The sequence below is a fragment of the Setaria italica genome, chromosome VIII, assembly GCF_000263155.2.
Source record: "Setaria italica strain Yugu1 chromosome VIII, Setaria_italica_v2.0, whole genome shotgun sequence".
NCBI classification, from domain to species: Eukaryota; Viridiplantae; Streptophyta; class Magnoliopsida; order Poales; family Poaceae; genus Setaria; species Setaria italica.
In genome coordinates, this window is record NC_028457.1 from 35311414 (window position 1) to 35329327 (window position 17914).

Here is a 17914-nt window from a genome sequence, read left to right on the forward strand (position 1 = left end):
CAAAGTACAACAAAACTGTGCAATTAGTTTTTAATTTCGTTTACATTTAGTACTCCATTCATGCACCGCAAGTTTGATGTGATGGGGAATCTTCTTTTTGTATAGTGCCAAAGTTGGGAGTTGGGGGTGAAGTAAACAAAGGCATAATTAAATTGCTCAATTCATCCCCATACTATGCTCAGGCTAATGATCAAGCTGAGTCTAGTAATAAAATTTTAATTAAGTTCATTAAAAAGAAAATAGAGGATAATCCTAGGAGGTGGTATGAGGTTTTGTCTGAAGCTATATGGGCTCATCGCATATCTCGACATAGTGCTACTAAAGTTACTCCTTTAGGAAGCCGTTTTGTCCGTTAAGGTGAATCTTGGTGCATATCAGTTAGCTAAGCAAAATGATTTGACTTCTATTGATTATCATGCTTTGATGATGGATAACATTGATGAGGTGACCGATAAGCGATTGGGAGAGTTGAAGGAGATTGAAAAAGACAAAGCTAGAGTTGCCAGAGCTTATAACAAGAAAGTCAAAGAAAAGAAAAGTCATTTCAAGTGGGCGATCTGGTTTGGAAGACTATTCTACCTATTGGCACCAAAATCAATAAGTTTTATAAATGGTTTCCAAGTTGGGAAGGTCCATACAAGGTTGTCAAAGTGATTGTCGGTAATGCTTATATGGTGGAAACGTTACAAGGAGAGCATTTGCCTAAATCTCTGAATAGGAGATACTTAAAAAAGTATTATCCGCGCATATGGCAAGAGGCTTGATGTCGAAATGGCCGATATTTCTGAGTATAGCTCTTAGCATAAAAAATGGCTGATGGAACTTGTAGGAAACATCGCCCTTAGATGAATTTTAGTTCTAAATGTTTTCTGGTACGCAAGCTTTACCAAAAAATAGGAGGGTATGTGTGATGACCAAAATTGGCACAAGGCTGATTTTCTGGGCAGAACCGGCTAAGCCGGTTTCCAATGTCGACCAAGCCTATTTTCAAACCTGGCTAAGCCGGTTTCTAGAATCGGCTAAGCTAGTTTTGGTCAAATCCGAGTAGAAATTGGAGATTTGTGCAGGATTTGATTTGTAAACGATCTCCAATAGGAGCAAGACCTCCCCACCCTATAAATATGAATGGCCATGACCGATTGAGGGCATCCAATCTATCAAAATGCATTTGCCTTTACTTTATTTCCAACCCTACTTTTCCAAACCTAAATTGCTGTTCTTCTTGTGTCTCTACGGTGTTCGAAGGTGTTCTGAGTGGCTTGCCGATCTCAGAGCAACCCTAGGTGTGCCAGCCCAGATGGGATCAGGCGTTCATAGGTCTTCGCGGCGAACCCGAGAAAACCGGCTAAGCCTATTTCCAAAACCGGCAGGGTGTGTCGTGCGAGTTGATTTGTTGTGAATCTGCGCGTTCTAGCACTTTGGTGTGTCACCAAATCAAGCGTCAACAACCTATGTAGCAACATTTGGCATGTTCCTATATATGAAGAAGATCTAAAGAAGCTAGATGAGACATGGGAGAAGAAACCGAGCAGGTGATTGATGATGATGGTGTATTGATACCAGGAGGTGTAATGCTTCTCAACCTCCAAGCATTGAAGTCGGGTTGGAGACAGGACAAGAGGTAAATTAAGGTGAAAAAAAGAAAATAAATTGTTTGAGGATAGGTGCACAATGCGAGCAATCAATGATCATTATGCTATGCCATGGGCATGGTACTTTAGTTGGTTCCTCGTGATCACGGTGACAAACACCCAGCCTACCAACAACCTGCAGCAGGCTCCATCATCAAGTAGCTGAAATTGCTGAATGCATCAGGATCACTCTGAAACACAGGTGACAAAAACATGCACGTTAGCTGCATTGTCCACCACGTCGTGCATCCAGCATTAGGATCACTACTCAGTAGGAAGGGTGTCATCCTACACATATCCGAATTGATTAATAATGAAATTAAAAAAGAATTAAATAAATTTGTGATACGCGTCCGATTTGTCAATATAGATTTCTGAAATGTCTTTTGGAAATTAATCCTGACACAGAATTTGAATAGACTTGGAAGCAAATAAGGAGTCACATGACTGATGACAAACCAAGGAGTCATGGCTAATTACTTCATGTGAACATGTCTTAGGTAATGTGAACATGTCTTAGCAATACCACACAAATTCTCTCATGTTCATGTTGAGTTCTTAGATTTTCCTATACTTATGTGCATTCGATCCTTCAACAAAGCCAACAAGTGGTATCAAGAGCTTGGTGTATATCATGGTGGGAGGCGACCTCACTGGCAGCAAGTATGGTGGCTCGACATCTCGAGCCCTAGAGGGCAGTGGTGTGCCCCTCCACTATCCCGTGTTGTCGAAGACCAACTATACAATCGAGGCTATGAAGATGAAGGCGTTCATGCACGCTCAATGAGTTTGGGAGGCAATTGAGCCCTCAGATCCAGTGGAGTTGGTGAGTGAAAGAAAGGATTAGATGGCATTGGCAGCCATCTATCAAGCAGTACCTGAAGCAACCCTCTTCTTATTGGCTGAAAAGGAGACAGCGATATAAGCTTGGGAGACTCTCAAGACGATGAACCAATTTGCTTATCGTATAAAGGATGTCAAGGTGCAAACTCTCAAGTCGGAGCTCGAGATGATTTGCGTGAAGGAATCATAATCTGTTGATGATTTTGCTCTCCGGTTGATGACTATCATCAATAAGATTTGAGCACTTGGTGAGAAAGTAGAAGAGATTTATGCAGACAAGAAATTCCTCTGTGCCGTCTCTCGTAAGTTTCTTGAAATTGCTTCTAGCATTGAACAGTTTGCCAATATGAAGACCATGACGGTAGAAGATCTTATCGGGCGGCTGAAGTCACATGAGGAACGCACCAAAGGATATACTGATGATGGAGAGGAGCATCTACTTCTCACGCGTGCTCGGCACAGGAGGCAACAAAAGGCAAACGCAATAGGAAATTTGACAAGACAAAGGTGCGGTTACAATTGCTAAGATTTTGGGCATTATTCTTGGGAATGCAGCAAGACAAAGTTGAAGGAGCAGAGGCACATTTGATTCGAGCTGTTGACATTGCCTTGATGAAGAACCATATCTTATTATATATTATAATTTATGTATGGGAAATTAAGTTACTAATGGTGTGTGTTTCTCTCATGAAGTTGTGTCCACGAGAGGGGTGAGTTCTTGTGTCAGTTGTGTCCCACAAGAAAACGTATGTCTATGGTAGATGTGCGTCCAGGATGTGGAAGAGATGTGATCACCGTCCTGAGTTGAGACACCATAGGAATATGAGCACAGGATGTTGATGAGACGAGTCTCCATCCTATGTGTGTGAAGACATTGAAGAGATGAGTTCTCCGTCATATTTGTGAGTTGAGCAAGCCATAGTTGAGACTGACTGCTTCAACGAGCTTGAGATGTGTCAAGATTAGGGGGGAGAATGTTGGAAATTAATCCTGACGCAGAATTTGAATAGACTTGGAAGCAGACAAGGAGTCACATGACTGGTGGCAAACTGAGAAGCCATGATTAATTACTTCATGTGAACATGTCTTAGGTAATGTGAACGTGTCTTAGCAATGTGAAACAACAATCAACAGAGAATAAGGTGCTAGTTGTGTTCCACCACAAATTCTCTCGTGTTCATGTTGAGTTCTTAGATTTTTCCTATACTAATGTGCATTCAATCCTTGGTCAAAGCCAACAATGTCTGGGCCTTGCTAGCTTGCTGTTCACACGTGGTTCAGGGTTGATTGATTGAGCACTTTGTTCTTTCCTTCCATGTCTTCCATTTTAGCCTTCCAACCATAAACTATGTACTATGTTATTGTTATGTTCATGCTCTGAACTTTAATTTTCTATCATCTCAATCTCTTGCATATTCAGTTATTTATATATTTATTAGGGAAATTTTAATACATAGGTGTCGACGCGTCGTTGTTGGCTCGGTGCTCACCGGGGAATGTTCAAATTCGTCTCTTCAATTCTTCTGCCTAGTGAAAAAGAAAACATGCGGTGTAATTTACACGAATATCCAGCCCCAACACATTCGCCTTGAATTATTCAGAATTGGAACTAATTAATATTTGCATTAATTTGCTCTTTCTATCTATGCATACATGTGACTTTCATGAAAGTTTGTTGCAGGAATTTCATTGCACTGTTACCTAAACTGCAAACTAGGTAACTGTGCATGCTGATTTCATGAGGATGAAACTTCTCTTTTAATGAAACTTCATCCTCTCTCCTCGTAAAGATCTTGCCAAGTCAGCAAAATTGCTGATGTGACATACAAATTAATGCTGATGAAACTCTCTATGAAACTCCCACTGGGACAGGCCTAAGGAAGATATGATTTTCCAATAAACTTTGTTGAAATCTAAAAGATTTGATTTATGACAAAAGAACTTCGAAAACAAATCTCTATCGCAGATGCAAGTTCTTCATCTCATTCAGGAAGACATTCACCTTAGGCAGCAGACCTGTGGGAAACCTGACTTGGGGTAGTGTTTCTTTAGTTTCTTATGTATAAGACGCTTGAGTATTCGTTGTACCTATGTAGCTTACAATTGATTGTACCCGCAATTAGCAGTGCTCCTGCTCCTTTTCAAAAACAAAAACAAAAGAACTATAATTTAGAATGGTTAAAGCGGTAATCCGAAGAGTAGAGGGAGCACACAGCGGCGCTGTGACTATCTGCTCAGGGGCTTCCTTAGCGCCTCCTCTGCTTGGTGCATTCCTCAGCTCGTCAGCACCGCTGTGTGCGTTCCTGCTGCAACTCGCCATGAGATGCAGGTTCAGTGATAGGAAATGAATTACCGCGGTCACTGACACCTACAGAGCGCAGGATCGACCGGCGACGAAGAGTTCCTGTCTCCGCGACCCGGCAGCTGGAGCTCCTGGACGACAGCTCCATCCGCGTTCGGTCCCGAGCACCCGCGCTGCTCGACTTCCTCCGCCACATCAACGCGGCGAGAACGAGACGGTCGCTCCAAACCGCCGGCCGGGAGGTCGTCAGCTTCGATCGAGCAACAGCGCAACAGCAAGTGCCTGCCACCGCCGGCGGCGAGGCTGCCGGCGCCCTCCACCAGCGCCGTCGTGGCGTCGAGGAGGGAAAAAGACCAAGTCAAGATTGCTATCCTACCGAATCCGGGCCGCATGTGCTCCATCCGACGGTTTACATGTACCAAGAGGTGGACGGTAAATGAAATACCGTCCACGCCCCGACCCTGGGCAGGGAGCTCCGTGCCTCGACCGTCGCCATGCCCGAGCGCCCTGGGCACTCGTCTCCACGATGTGAGCCTTGCCATTGCTCCCTGGCGACGACGCACGCAAGCCGACGACGTCGTCACCGTGCCTGCCGATGAGGCTTCGTCCAGCGCCTGCGATGCCATCGGCGCCGCTGCCGTGGCCTCGCCATTGCTCGAGGCGTCCAAGCGCGCGGACGCGGGCGCGCCGCCGATCAGGCAAAGGTCTCGCGGGTCAAGTCCAAGGCAAGATGACGCACAGCGCCTGCGACGCCCAGCCAGCCGTCCCCAAAGCCGTTGATGGTGCCGCCGAGGAGGTCGTCGTACGTCCAGGGGATCGCGCACGCTCGCTGTGAACGCTCCGCACAAGGCGGCGTCTAAACAAGACGTACACTGCAGCAGTGAAGAAAGCGTCACCGAAGCAGCCGGAGTCCTCGACCAGCGAAGCAGCACGGCGGCGGCGGCCGTTGAGCATCTCCGCCGCGGCGGCATCCTAGCTGCCATCAACGACGCGGCCGTGGATGACATCCTGGGTGCGTACGGACCGCCAAATTAAGGGGTTATCACCTCCGCTGCTCCATGTGTCCCTGTACTTCAGAAGATTAGCGGGCTCTCTGTTTGTCATGATCATGCAGGTTCAGAACAAACACACGAAGCTACTTTCACAATGTTTTGTGTTTTCAGAGTGTTTTTTATAGCATTTCAAAGGTTCATCAAGAGAAAGCATAGTGTTTTTATGATATTTTATTTTTCTGAGGTCACATAACAATAGGGCATAGATTTCAAAATAGAAAAAAAAGCAATTAGTGGGTGATAGAAAACACAAGGCATGATGAGAAAAAGGTGATACACAATGATAAAGATACAAAGGATAGCACCTTTATCTGTTGGTAAGGCAGAAGTTGGGCGCAGGCTATTAGTTACGTTGGATAGTGGAGACACCAAAAAGAACTACAATTTTAACAATACTTTTCAAAACTACAATGTTTGTAGTTTTAAAAGCTTGTAGTTATTAGCTGTTGCATGCTTTCTGTTTCAGTTATTTTTTTAAAAAAGAAAAGTATTCTGGGATGGTTTGACTAGCGGTTGGTACTAATCCTGCAGTTGGTTTCTCAATTCTCAAATTGCCCGTTGCAACATTATATTGCTAGACAACATAATTGTGTGATGCAATTACTTGACCATAAACACTTAAGAGTGAAGAATGCACAGCGCAGAGTGGCACACACACCTGGTCGTCAAGAGGAACCAACGCATCAGGCCAGGGTCCTTGTCTTCCTCTGACGCGTCATGTACAGGTCACAACGCCATTGAAACTGCCGCCGTAAGAGGAGTTCGTACGGCGCGAAGGAAGCATCGGCCCCCCCAAGACTGCCGCCGTCCTCGAGCAGCGAATTATCACGGTGGCGCATTGCAACTCGAGGAGCAGCCCAACGCATTGTAATTTGTAAGCCACACGATTGAGCGGCGGTGACGACCTTGCCATTCGCCAACGCGCCGGCCGGCTACCGATGGACCAGGCCTCGCCGGAGCTTGCCGAACTGAGCAGCGATCAGGATCGCTGACGACTGCTCTTTACTGTCGAGCTGCGTTTGGTGTTGGCGACTGCGTCGTCTGATGTTGCAAACTTGCAATTTATAGATTTTTTCCCATTAACTAAATTTGCACGAGGAAATTCAGAACCAATGCGTTCGAGCCGTCAGTAGGCAGACTGGTGCAATCTTTCTGAACATCTACAGAAACTCTGTGTCTCTTCACAAGAACTGCAATGCTGTCCCCATTAGCACGACCAAATTAAGGGGTTGCATGCCACCTCCACATCCACGTGCCCCTGTATTTCAGAAGAGTAGCGTGCTCTCTGTTTCTCATGAATCATGATCGTGTAGGTTCAGAACAATCACACGAAAGTACTATTACAGGTGTAAGTGGCAGGTAAACTATCAACATGGACGGGACGTCACCAGGCAGGACGAATAACCCTCACAAAGTCGGTCCTCTCATCGCAACCAGTATATTTCTTTACAGCTCTAAAACCAAGCAACGAAGTACTCCACGACATAGACAAAATCCGAAAAAAATTCCTATGGGCAGGAGACCAACAACTAATTGGGGGTAAATGCAAAGTCAATTGGACGAAAACCTACCTACTAAAACAATATGGGGCCTGGGCATCCCAGACCTAGAAAAATTCGCACGAGCCCTCCAGATCAGGTGGCTTTGGCATGAATGGGTGTCACCGGAAAAACCCTGGAACAACACGGAAACCCCATGCGACGAGACTGACAGGCAACTGTTTGCTGCATGCACGTCTATCACCCTGGGAGACGGCAAAAAAACCAGTTTCTGGGCATCTGGATGGCTACATGGCCAGCGCCCCAAGGACATCGCCCCGCTCCTCTACGCCATTTCACGCAGAAAGAACAGGAGCGTCCATGATGCCATCAGTAATAATAACTGGATCCACGACCTCACAATTGACAGTAACATTATCGCTTCTCATCTAGCGTCGTTTGCCCACTTATGGCACATGGTCAATGGTACAGAACTCAGGACAGACAGGGGAGGCGAACACTATTACCTGGAAGCTGACAAAATCGGGCATGTATACAACGGCCTCGGCATATAGAGCACAATTCCTGGGTTGCACCGAAACACCCAATATATCTTCCATCTGGAAATCATGGGCACCACCAAAGTGCAAATTCTTCACGTGGCTAATTACACCAAACCGAGTTTGGTCAGCTGATCGATTGGCCAAGCGCGGTTGGCCCCACAACGCCACTTGCGCTCTGTGCAGATGCACTATGGAGACTGGACACCACTTATTAGCCGAGTGCAGATACACAAGGAGAATCTGGGATCAAACGGCGACATGGCTGGCGTAGCCTAATCTACGGCCTAATGCATGGCGACCTTCATCCAACGCTCTGGAGTGGTGGACTTCTATCACCACAACACCGGACTCATCACGTAAGGCCCTAAGAAGCCTCACTCTTCTAATCATGTGCGAAGTTTGGAAAGAACGGAATGCACGTATTTTCAACAGGCACGAGACCTCACCAACGACACTGATGGCGAAAATTAAGGATGAGGCCTCAGCTTGGCTCTTGGCGGGGGCCAAAGATTTAGCGTTACTCCTAGCACGCGAGTAGTCCCTTAAGGCTCCTCTTTTTTCTTTTACCTTCTCAGTTTTTTGGTTTTTTTCCTGTACACTCCTGCTCTATCAATGAAATAGGCACTTTCTCGTGTCCGTTCGTTCAAAAAAATATTACAGGTGTAGCTGTCAAAAAATTCACCTTTTAAAGGCTTTCTGTTCCCACTCCGAGAAGTCAGCTCATATTCCTGTAAAATAAAAAACTGAACTTTATTTTTTATTTTTCTCCCTTCTCCGAGAAGTTCCCTTCTCCGAGAAGTGGCCACTATGCTGGCGGGCGCTCCCCTCGCCGGCCCAACGAATCTTTGTGCTGGCAGGAGCCAATCACACCTGCCAGCACACTAATTTGCCTGAACCAGCACAAATCATTTCTGGCATTAGTGTCAGACTCATATCTGTGGCTTCTAGGTTACACTGTTCGATTCAACTCCGTTCTAGCCCCTAAGTATAGCACTCAAGCCCAAATGTAATGACTTATTTTACACACGTATTTGACACAAACTTAGCAGGGAAGACCTCAACCTGCACGCTGGCAAGAGTTAGGTTGTGAGAGCCCCGCCCACGTAGGGCAACCGAAATTTCTAGCTGCCTTCCACAGAATTCAGACACATTTTCAGGACAACGATGGAAGTTGATGCCCTAGTGCAGTCTTTCTCCTTTTCCCTGTATTCGAATGAGGAGATGGTGCACTCGCTGTTTCTCCTTGTGCCTTTTTTTCAAATGGAGATGCCCTCGCACCTTGCCTTTTTTCGAGGATGTGAGGCCGCTACTCTATAGACGATGTCACCATGAGAATATCATAATGTGCTGGCGTTTGGTTAGCTTGATATTCCTAACCGATATATGAATCCAGAATGTGGAACCAAGCTTGTTGGGAAAGCATTGTGCGTGGTCCAAGAATGTGGAACCAACCGGTTCAAGCAGGCAGCTGATTCATTTTTTTTCTCTCTTGTAATGTCATTGTTCAAGCAGAATTTTGAGAATTAACTAATGAAACAAATTTCATGAAAGAATAAGATAGCGTGGTTTGTGGATTAATTCCTGAACTATTTCTATCCTGATTTTGGCAATTTTTGAACTTCATGTCTTGAATTTACAATTTTATGAAACTTTTATTTATATCGTGCATTTTGTAATTTTGTACTCCTACTTCTATACATAATGTGCATCTTTTTTAAACTTGCATATACAATTTGAGGCAATATGACAAATTGGTGTGCCTCCCTTTTCTAAAAAAACTGTAATTATAAAGAAAGAAACTGCATTCTACCAGCTCTCCCATTTTCAAATATTTTTATATTTACCCTAACATTTTTTTCTTAACTCCCCCAATAGATGGGAGTTGGTACTCCCCCAATATGATAGTTGTCTTTGGCCCCCTCCACCCGAACCTATAGATGCCAACCCCCAATGTCTTGCGATAACTCCGCCACCAGCCAGTCGAGAGCCAACCACTCCCATGCACCAGTCCCACCCGATATCCGCCGGATGCTACAGTGTCACGCTTATGACAGTAAAGAGGGAAGCCAGCACAGGTAGGGAATGGTGCGACTGTAGAGTTGCACGGAGATGTTTCTGCTCAGTGTAGAAGAGGGGGGCGGAGGAGAGAAGAGAGAGGGAAAGAAATGTGTGACAAGTGGATCCCACTGTTGGATGAGATATTAAATTAGTTTATTGGGGAACTACAAAAGCACTTCCCCATTACTACCTTGTTGGGAAGGGATAGATGCTCTTATATTATTAGCGCACATAATAATGAGATCCTAGCCACTGTGGGCAAGATGGCATTCCATTAGCTAGTGGCTCATCACTCTGGATGCTCAAAGACATAAGGGATAGTGCGGTCCAGATGGTGAAGAAGTGTTTGCTGCTGGTGGAGATGCTCTTATATGGGCACACGTAACGATGAGATCCTAACTAAATGTGGGAAGATGGCATTCCATTAGCAAGTGTCTCATCACTCTAGATGCTCAAAGACGTAAGGCATAGTACGGTCCAGGTGTCGAAGAAGTATTTTTGAATCAGAGCTAATTGATCACCAGTACGTTATAACTCTTAAAAGTAACACATTTTAGATAAATTTAAAAAAAGAAAGTGGTGGGACTGCCTGAGATCAAGCGCTGACCAGCAGCTCCCCATTTCGTCGCCATATATTTGCGAATAGAGTAGACGAATCATGCTAGAGAAGGTCAATATTGCAAGTGCGTGTTCTTGGGATAGATTCTTTGGATTAATGGATAAATTAGCTGCTGCGATGAGTGCAATAAGATTGGTGTCTCCACTTGTAGAATTAGTGCATCATCACTATGGGTCCTTATCCGGTTCCAAGTTGCGTAATACCCTACGTCCTGTTTGGGGTGTTATATATTGCGCCCTATGCTTGGGTGTTGTTTGGTTTGAGAGTAGCGTAATATCCTACATCATGTTTGGGGTGTTGTATATTCCACCCTGTGCTTGGGTGTTGTTTGGTTTGAGTTGTTGATCTGCTGATCTAGGGACCCCTGCCCTCCTTTATATATCCCATGGGGCAGGATTACTAGTTGGTTATAATGGAGTCCTAGTACGATTACAAGGTATGAGTCAAAGTAGGATTACAGGAATCCTAGTAGGAGTGTATCTTCTTCCTTCCTTGCGGGTACCTGGGGATCTATCCCTGGCAAGCCCCCGAGCGATAGCTTCGAGTACTTTCTTATGAATATTCAAAGTTTTTTAAGCCTGCCATGAGGCTATGATGTCCTCAAGCCTTTGATCTTCTTGATATTGTAATCTTAGGCATATCGAATGGTTTCCACGCAAAAATATCCAAGTTGGCCTGAAGGAAACTGGTGAGCACGTCTTCCTATTTGGGAGAGAGGCCAGTCTCGATGAGGACCATCTTGGAAGGGTCATCGAGGCCAAGGCTGACTGTCTTGACTTGCTAGTCGAGCTTTAGTGCCAGGGGTGTTGGCTCCATCTCCGGGATCATCAATTGGTTCTGGTCCACCTTCTTGGACTCGGCGAGCATCATGATAGCGTTGGCTGAGTACTCTAGGCTCTCGGCGAGCTTTACAGCTTCCGTGTCACAGTGACATCTTGATATCGCCGAAGATGGATAGCATGCCTTTCGGAGGTGGCATCTTGAGGATGAGGTTGGTGTGGTTGGGGATCGCCATGAACCTCCCCAGCATGGGCCTACAAAGGATGGTGTGGTAGGACGTCTTGAAATTAGCCACCTCGAAGGTGAGGTTCTTTGTGCAGTAGTTGTCGAGCGTGCCGAATGTGATCACTAGGACCACCCTCCTAATGGGGTAGGATCCTTTGCCGGGCACGATGCCATAGAAAGGGTCATCAAATGGGAGGAGCCGATTGAAGTCGAAGTCCATGTGCTTTAGCATCTCTGTGAAGATGATGTTGAGGCCGCTTCCGCCATCGATCAGGACCTTGGATAGGAGAAACTCTATCCACCACGGGGTAGACGACCAGCAGGTAGGACCCGGGACCCGGTAGATGAACCCAATGATCTTCCCTAGAGATGGTTATGGGCATTTCCGACTAGCACAGGTACTGGACTATTGCGATGGAGATGAATTTAACCTCCCGCCTCTAGAGCTTCTACTTGCACCTGCTACAAAAGGCCTAGGGGCCGCCAATGATGATGTCAACCTCCCGCGCGGCGTGCTGGAACTCATCATTGTCATTCCGAGCAACTTGGTCGGCCGTGGGGTTGCGCTGCTCTTGGTGATCTTCTCTGCGCTGGATGTCGTGGTTGTCATGGTAGTAGCTGTCCTAGTGGCGATCTGCGTTATGCCAATTGTTGTCCTGTCGATTGTCATCACGACGGGGCCTATTGAATTCTACTGGAGCGCCAAGCTCCTTCTTCAGGATCGAACAATTGCAGAGATTGTGGCGCGCGTCCTTGTGGAACGGGCAAGGTGCATTGAGCGTGTCATCGAACTCCTCGTAGAGGAAGGTCAACTGCTGTTCGGGGTTCTGATGTGGCTGCTAGAACCTCAGGGGCCCTCTTCCGAGGTCAGGGATGATCTCGTCGGTCATGCCGCTGGTTGTCGTTGTAGGTCGGCTGCTCATCGTCATCGTGGTGGCGGTTCTTGTCATCATTCAACTAGATGCACTCGGCGTTATCCGTGTCAGCGTGTATGTTCACGATTTGCATCATGTGCCCAATAGTCTTGGGGTCGACTTGTAACATGGTGCGGAACATGCACCGGTTCTTGAGGCCGGTATGGAAGAAGTCGATGACATCACGATCTTCGACGTGGGCCAGCTAGTTGCGGTTGTCGAAGAAGCAATTGACATATTCTCGGAGGGTTTCATTTTTTCACTGACAGACTTGGCTGAGGTCCCATCTTGTTCCTGGCTGGGCGTATATGGCTTGATAATTCTAGCTGTCCCCATGTGTCGATGCCGCCTTGGGGGAGGCCTTCTATCCATAGGAGCACTGTGTTGCCCATCACCACTGGAAAGTAGGCGGCCATCTGGTCATAGGTGCCATGGGCAGCCTTGACCGCAGTGTAGTAGGTTTTTAGCCAGATCTTTGGGTAGGAGCGACCGTCACAATGGCTAGCTTGAAAGACTCGGGCGAGTTGATAGCCCTAAGTTGTGGGGTGAACGCCGCAAATCCGTCGATGTTCATGTCATCATCTTCCATGAGGCAGTATTGCACGGCGGAGCCCTGGTGTGTCATAGCGGCGATCATACTGATCCCGATGGAACAGCTCCTCGTATTCGCGATTGCAGGCTTCCTATTCAGCATCATGATTGGTTAGTGGATCGTCGAGCCCTGGGACACCGTAGTCATGGTTGCACTACGCACGGTGTCGCAGCTCCACCTCTTCCCACTCTTGATGGCAGTTGTTGAGGCCATGGCGGAGGTCACCGTTGTGTTGCTGACCAGATCGGCCACAACGCTCGTCGCCCCTTCTCCTGTCTTAATGGTGATCATCACGGCGGTTGTCATCAGGTCGACCATCGTCGTGCTGGTATTGCTCCACCTCTTCTTCGTGTACAGGCTCCGGCCAACCTCCTCTACGGCGGTCCTGATTAGCTCGGCTGTGGGTGGATCTTCTTTGGGTAGATCAGTTTTGGGAGTGCCGTATAGATGTAGATCAAGAGTGGGACAAGCGATTTCTTGAGCGAGTGGAGCTTGGGCCTGTTCCTCAATCTGGGTGTTAGCAATGAGGATGTGTGCCTGGATCCGTTGTATCTGCTCTGAGTCCAGAAGATTCTCAAGCTTGGGGAAAACAACCCCCAAATTGGCTTGGAGTGTGTTGAAGACATTGTTGCCATCTTGCTTGAACTACGCCTGAAGGTTACAGCCGCGTAGTGGGCCATTGCGGCATCTGCGTGGACCTCTTTCATCATTCTAGCCATTGTCATCGGCTCTATTTGGCTGGACAAGCGGAACATGGGGTGCAACACCGGCCATAGTGCTAACAAGGCCTGGTTGGCCTGTGGGTTGGCTTGTTCCTGCAGGTGACACCTCATGCAGTCTTGGTTCCTGCGTTGCAGCCTTCCTCCTGCGAGGAGGTTTCACCGTCCTAGGGCTTCTTGTCGGCTGAGACAAAGATATCCCTGTTTGGCGGGGTGAAGCTACCTTCATCGCCTTCTCCATAAGGGTTTCAAGTTAGGGTGAAGCAAGCAACCTAAAACTCACCGCAGTTCGGGAACTGGGCGGTTCAGGTGGGACATCAGATCCAACTTGATCTGACCACAGAAGATCTAGCGAATACACTGTGGCCGAGTTCCTTAGACAAAACGGGGCGCGTGAGGATCCCTGGCCCGACCCCCCTAGGCGTAGAGCCGATTCAGAGAGGGTTATGCACTCCGCAATTGTCGCACTGATGCGATCTAACTCCACGATCATATCGAAGGGTGCGGGTGGGTGGGATGGCACAAGGATGCGTGGAACTCTCTTGGTGATAGAGAGATCGCCGATCTGCTAGATGACCGGTGCGATGATCCTCGGGTGAAGACCTTGCTCCGATGACGCGGATCCAGCAGGTGCCGAGCTAGCGGTAGTGGCAGTGGAGTCGAAGTTGGCCGGCATGCTCTCGAAGCGAAGCTAAACCGGGTTGCGAGGAAGTCCTTCATGCTGTTCGGGAAGATGACACCAGGACGAGATGCCATCGAGCTCGCTGGTGAGGATCTCACGATCACCCCTACCTGGCGCACCAACTATCAGATTTAGTGACTGGCAGTCCACCTGGGGGGTTTCCAAGTGGTAGATTTGTAGGAGGGGAGATCGTGAAACCAAGAACTCGAATGGTATCACAAGGGCGCGAGGTTTAGATAGGTTCGGGCCATCAGGGAGGTGTAACACCCTACATCCTATGTTGTGATTGATTGTATTGCTCGTATATGATCAGGTGTCCTCTGAGGGTGCCCTTGACCGCCTTATATAGACTGACGACCTAGGGTTACAAATTGGATAGGATCTAATCCTAGTCGGTTGTTACAAGGACATCAATATGAGTCGGGCTACAACACATATCCCGTGATAATCTGGGAAAAATCTTTTCACCCGGTCTCCTAACTTATGCTCCACGCAGCTCTATGTCTTGCCCCGCACGCCTAGGTCGGGCGGAGCCCATCTGTCAGGCCGGCCAATATCCTGATTAGTGCGGACTCGTGGGTACCCATGTCTCTCATATGGTGATCACCACCAGTAAAAATGAGAAGCATTTGTCTTTCTCTTATGAGCAGAAAAACATTTAGTAGAGAATTGAAGGAACAATAGATGATGTAGTCACGGTGAAGTGCTGACATGCACAACCATCCATAGGAAGCCGTAGGTAGTGTTCGGACCATTAGGACCTTATAATTACAATAACACAATTAGACAAACTATTTGCATCTATTTATATTGAAGTAAGAAAAACAAAATTTCAGCTAATAAAAACTAGATACCCACGCTATTTGCGCGGGGAACCTTGCTAGTTGGGTATATATTGACATATCAATCAAGCCACGGCGAGCTTAGCTTGGCCTCATCAATCAAGAGCTTACTTTCTAATCCTAGCAAGCCAGCCAACCAAAACCAACCCATGGCGGCGAAGGACTTGTGGACCGCGATTGGATCAACCCTGGCGTTCATCCTCGCCCTCTGTTCGATGGCAATGCACCAAGCCAAAATCATCCTGTGGATCAACAAGATCGTTGGCTACTTCAACCCATACATCCAAATTACCATCCCTGAGTACGGCGCCGACCGTTTCCAGCGCAGCGACTTCTTCGTCGCGATCGAAGCCTACCTCTCCCACAAATGTGCTTCCCAGGCGCGAAAGCTCAAGGCCGATCTTGGCAATGTTCGGAAGAAACCCCAGGCCTCTGTTGACGACGGGCAGGAGATCATTGACAACTTTGATGGCGCCATGCTCTGGTGGTACGCCGCCATGGTGCCAAAAAAGTACAACGTCATCAGCTTGTCGCCCGGTGATGACGAGCGCCGTTACTACCGACTCTCCTTCCATCGCAGCTTCCGCGACAAAGTCCTCGACTCCTACCTGCCGCACGTCCTCGAGAAGGGCCGCGCCGTCATCTCCGAGAACCGCCAGCGCCGCCTCTTCACCAAAAACCCAAGCAGCCGCTGGAGCTCCTACTCACCAAAGACCATCTGGAGCCACGTCCCGTTCGAGCACCCGGCAAAGTTCGACACGCTCGCCATGAACCCTGATGTGAAGGAGGACATCATGGATGACCTCAGGGCATTCCAAGAGGCGAAGGACTACTACACCAAGGTCGGCAAGGCATGGAAGCGTGGATACCTGCTGTTCGGCCCCCCAGGCACTGGCAAGTCCACCATGATCGCCGCCATGGCCAACTTCCTTGACTATGATGTCTACGACCTGGAGCTCACGGCGGTCAAGAACAACACCGAGCTGCGGCAGCTCTTCATCGAGACGACAGCAAAGTCCATCATCGTCATCGAGGACATTGACTGCTCCGTCGACCTCACCGGCAAGCGCAAGGACAAGAAGGTCCACAAGAAGAAGTCCAGTAGCGAAAGCGAGTCGAGCGACAACGTGACCAGGCTGCCGATAGAGGCCAAGGAGGACGACGAAAGCACCAAGCTGACCCTGTCCGGGGTGCTCAACTTCATTGATGGGCTATGGTCGGCGTGCGGCGGCGAGCGCATCATCATATTCACCACAAACAACAAGGATAAGCTCGACCCAGCACTGATCCGGCGAGGCAGGATGGACAAGCACATCGAGATGTCCTACTGCCGCTACGAGGCCTTCAAGCTGCTGGCCAGCAACTACCTCCAGATCACGGAGCACGAATTTTTCGAGCAGTTCGGCGAGATACAGCAGCTCTTGGAGGAGATCGACATGTCTCCGGCGGACGTTGCCGAGAACCTGATGCCCATGTCCACGAAGAAGAAGGATCCTGGCATGTGCTTGGCAGGTCTCGTGGTGGCTCTGAAAAATGCCAAGGTGGACGCGGCAGCCAAGGTGATGGAGGAAGCAAAAAAGGAGGAGGACGCAGAAAAATCCATGGACAAAGAGGAGGCGGTTTCGATCAAGGTGAAGGAGGATGCGAACGCAAAGGAGAAGGAGACGGAGAAATCCAGGGAGAAAGAGGAGGCAGTCACGGTCAAAGTGAAGGAGGAAGGGAAAGAAATTGTGAAGGAGGCAAAGAAATTCATGGAGAAACAGGAGGCAGTCCCGGACAAGGTGGAGGAGGAAGTGAAAGCAAACGAGAAGGAAGAAAAGAAATCCATGGAGAAAGCGGAGGCAATAACAGTTGAGGTGGAGGATGCAAAAGCATAGGAGTCTGACAAATCCATGGATAAAAAGGAGGCAGTCGAAGTGAAGAACGACACGGGAGAAGAAGAATGGGAAGACAATAAAAGAGCATAGTAATTTGGACTTTCCCTTTAAAAAAAATAAGATTGTTCCGGGTAGATTGACTGGCAGTTTGTACTAAGGCCATTCTCGTTGGGTGATTTTGTATTTATGTTTCCAAAATGCTACATAAGTAAAAAGAATATTTAATTTAGGGTTGAAATAGCTTCATACAATACATTGTTTCATTTCTTATTGTTTCCTAGACTACATGCAAGACACAATTTATCTTGAAAATAGTGTATACAGGGTTTCAAGGCCATTCTCAGTGCAAAGCTTCATATTTATGTTTCCAAGAATGCCACGTAAGCAAGAGAGCATTTAGTGTTTGGATGAAATAGATCACACAATGCATTGTTTCAACTTTGGTTGTTTTCAAGACTACATGCAAGACACAAGTTATGTTGGAAACAGTGTACATATGATTTTATCACCATGAAACTAGTTTCTTTTCTCAATTTATAAATAGTGTGCCATGTCATCTAAAGTGCCTACATGTCAGCTCATTTATTACCCATAAAATCTACATTGAGAATGGCCTTACCACATCATCAAAAATGCTCATATGTCACCCTATTTAATTAGAATGAAACTTTCATTGTGAGTGGCCTAATCCTGCAGTTTTCACAAGTAGCCGGTTGAAACATTGGTAGACGACAAAG

At 47.4% G+C, this 17914-nt stretch overlaps 1 protein-coding gene across 1 annotated transcript; it reads left to right on the forward strand.

Annotated features, from left to right (window-relative positions):
- Positions 1–15367: 15367 nt before the first annotated feature.
- LOC101757805 (AAA-ATPase ASD, mitochondrial) lies at positions 15368–17428 on the forward strand. The gene has a single exon (XM_004979738.4). It carries the CDS (start codon positions 15450–15452, stop codon positions 17175–17177), a length of 1728 nt encoding a protein of 575 aa, XP_004979795.1. The 5' UTR covers positions 15368–15449; the 3' UTR covers positions 17178–17428.
- The last annotated feature ends 486 nt before the right edge of the window (positions 17429–17914 follow it).

Bases quoted from the DNA above. Each gene is read 5' to 3' on its own strand.
- LOC101757805 (XM_004979738.4), top strand. From the start codon at position 15,450: ATGGCGGCGAAGGACTTGTGGACCGCGATTGGATCAACCCTGGCGTTC.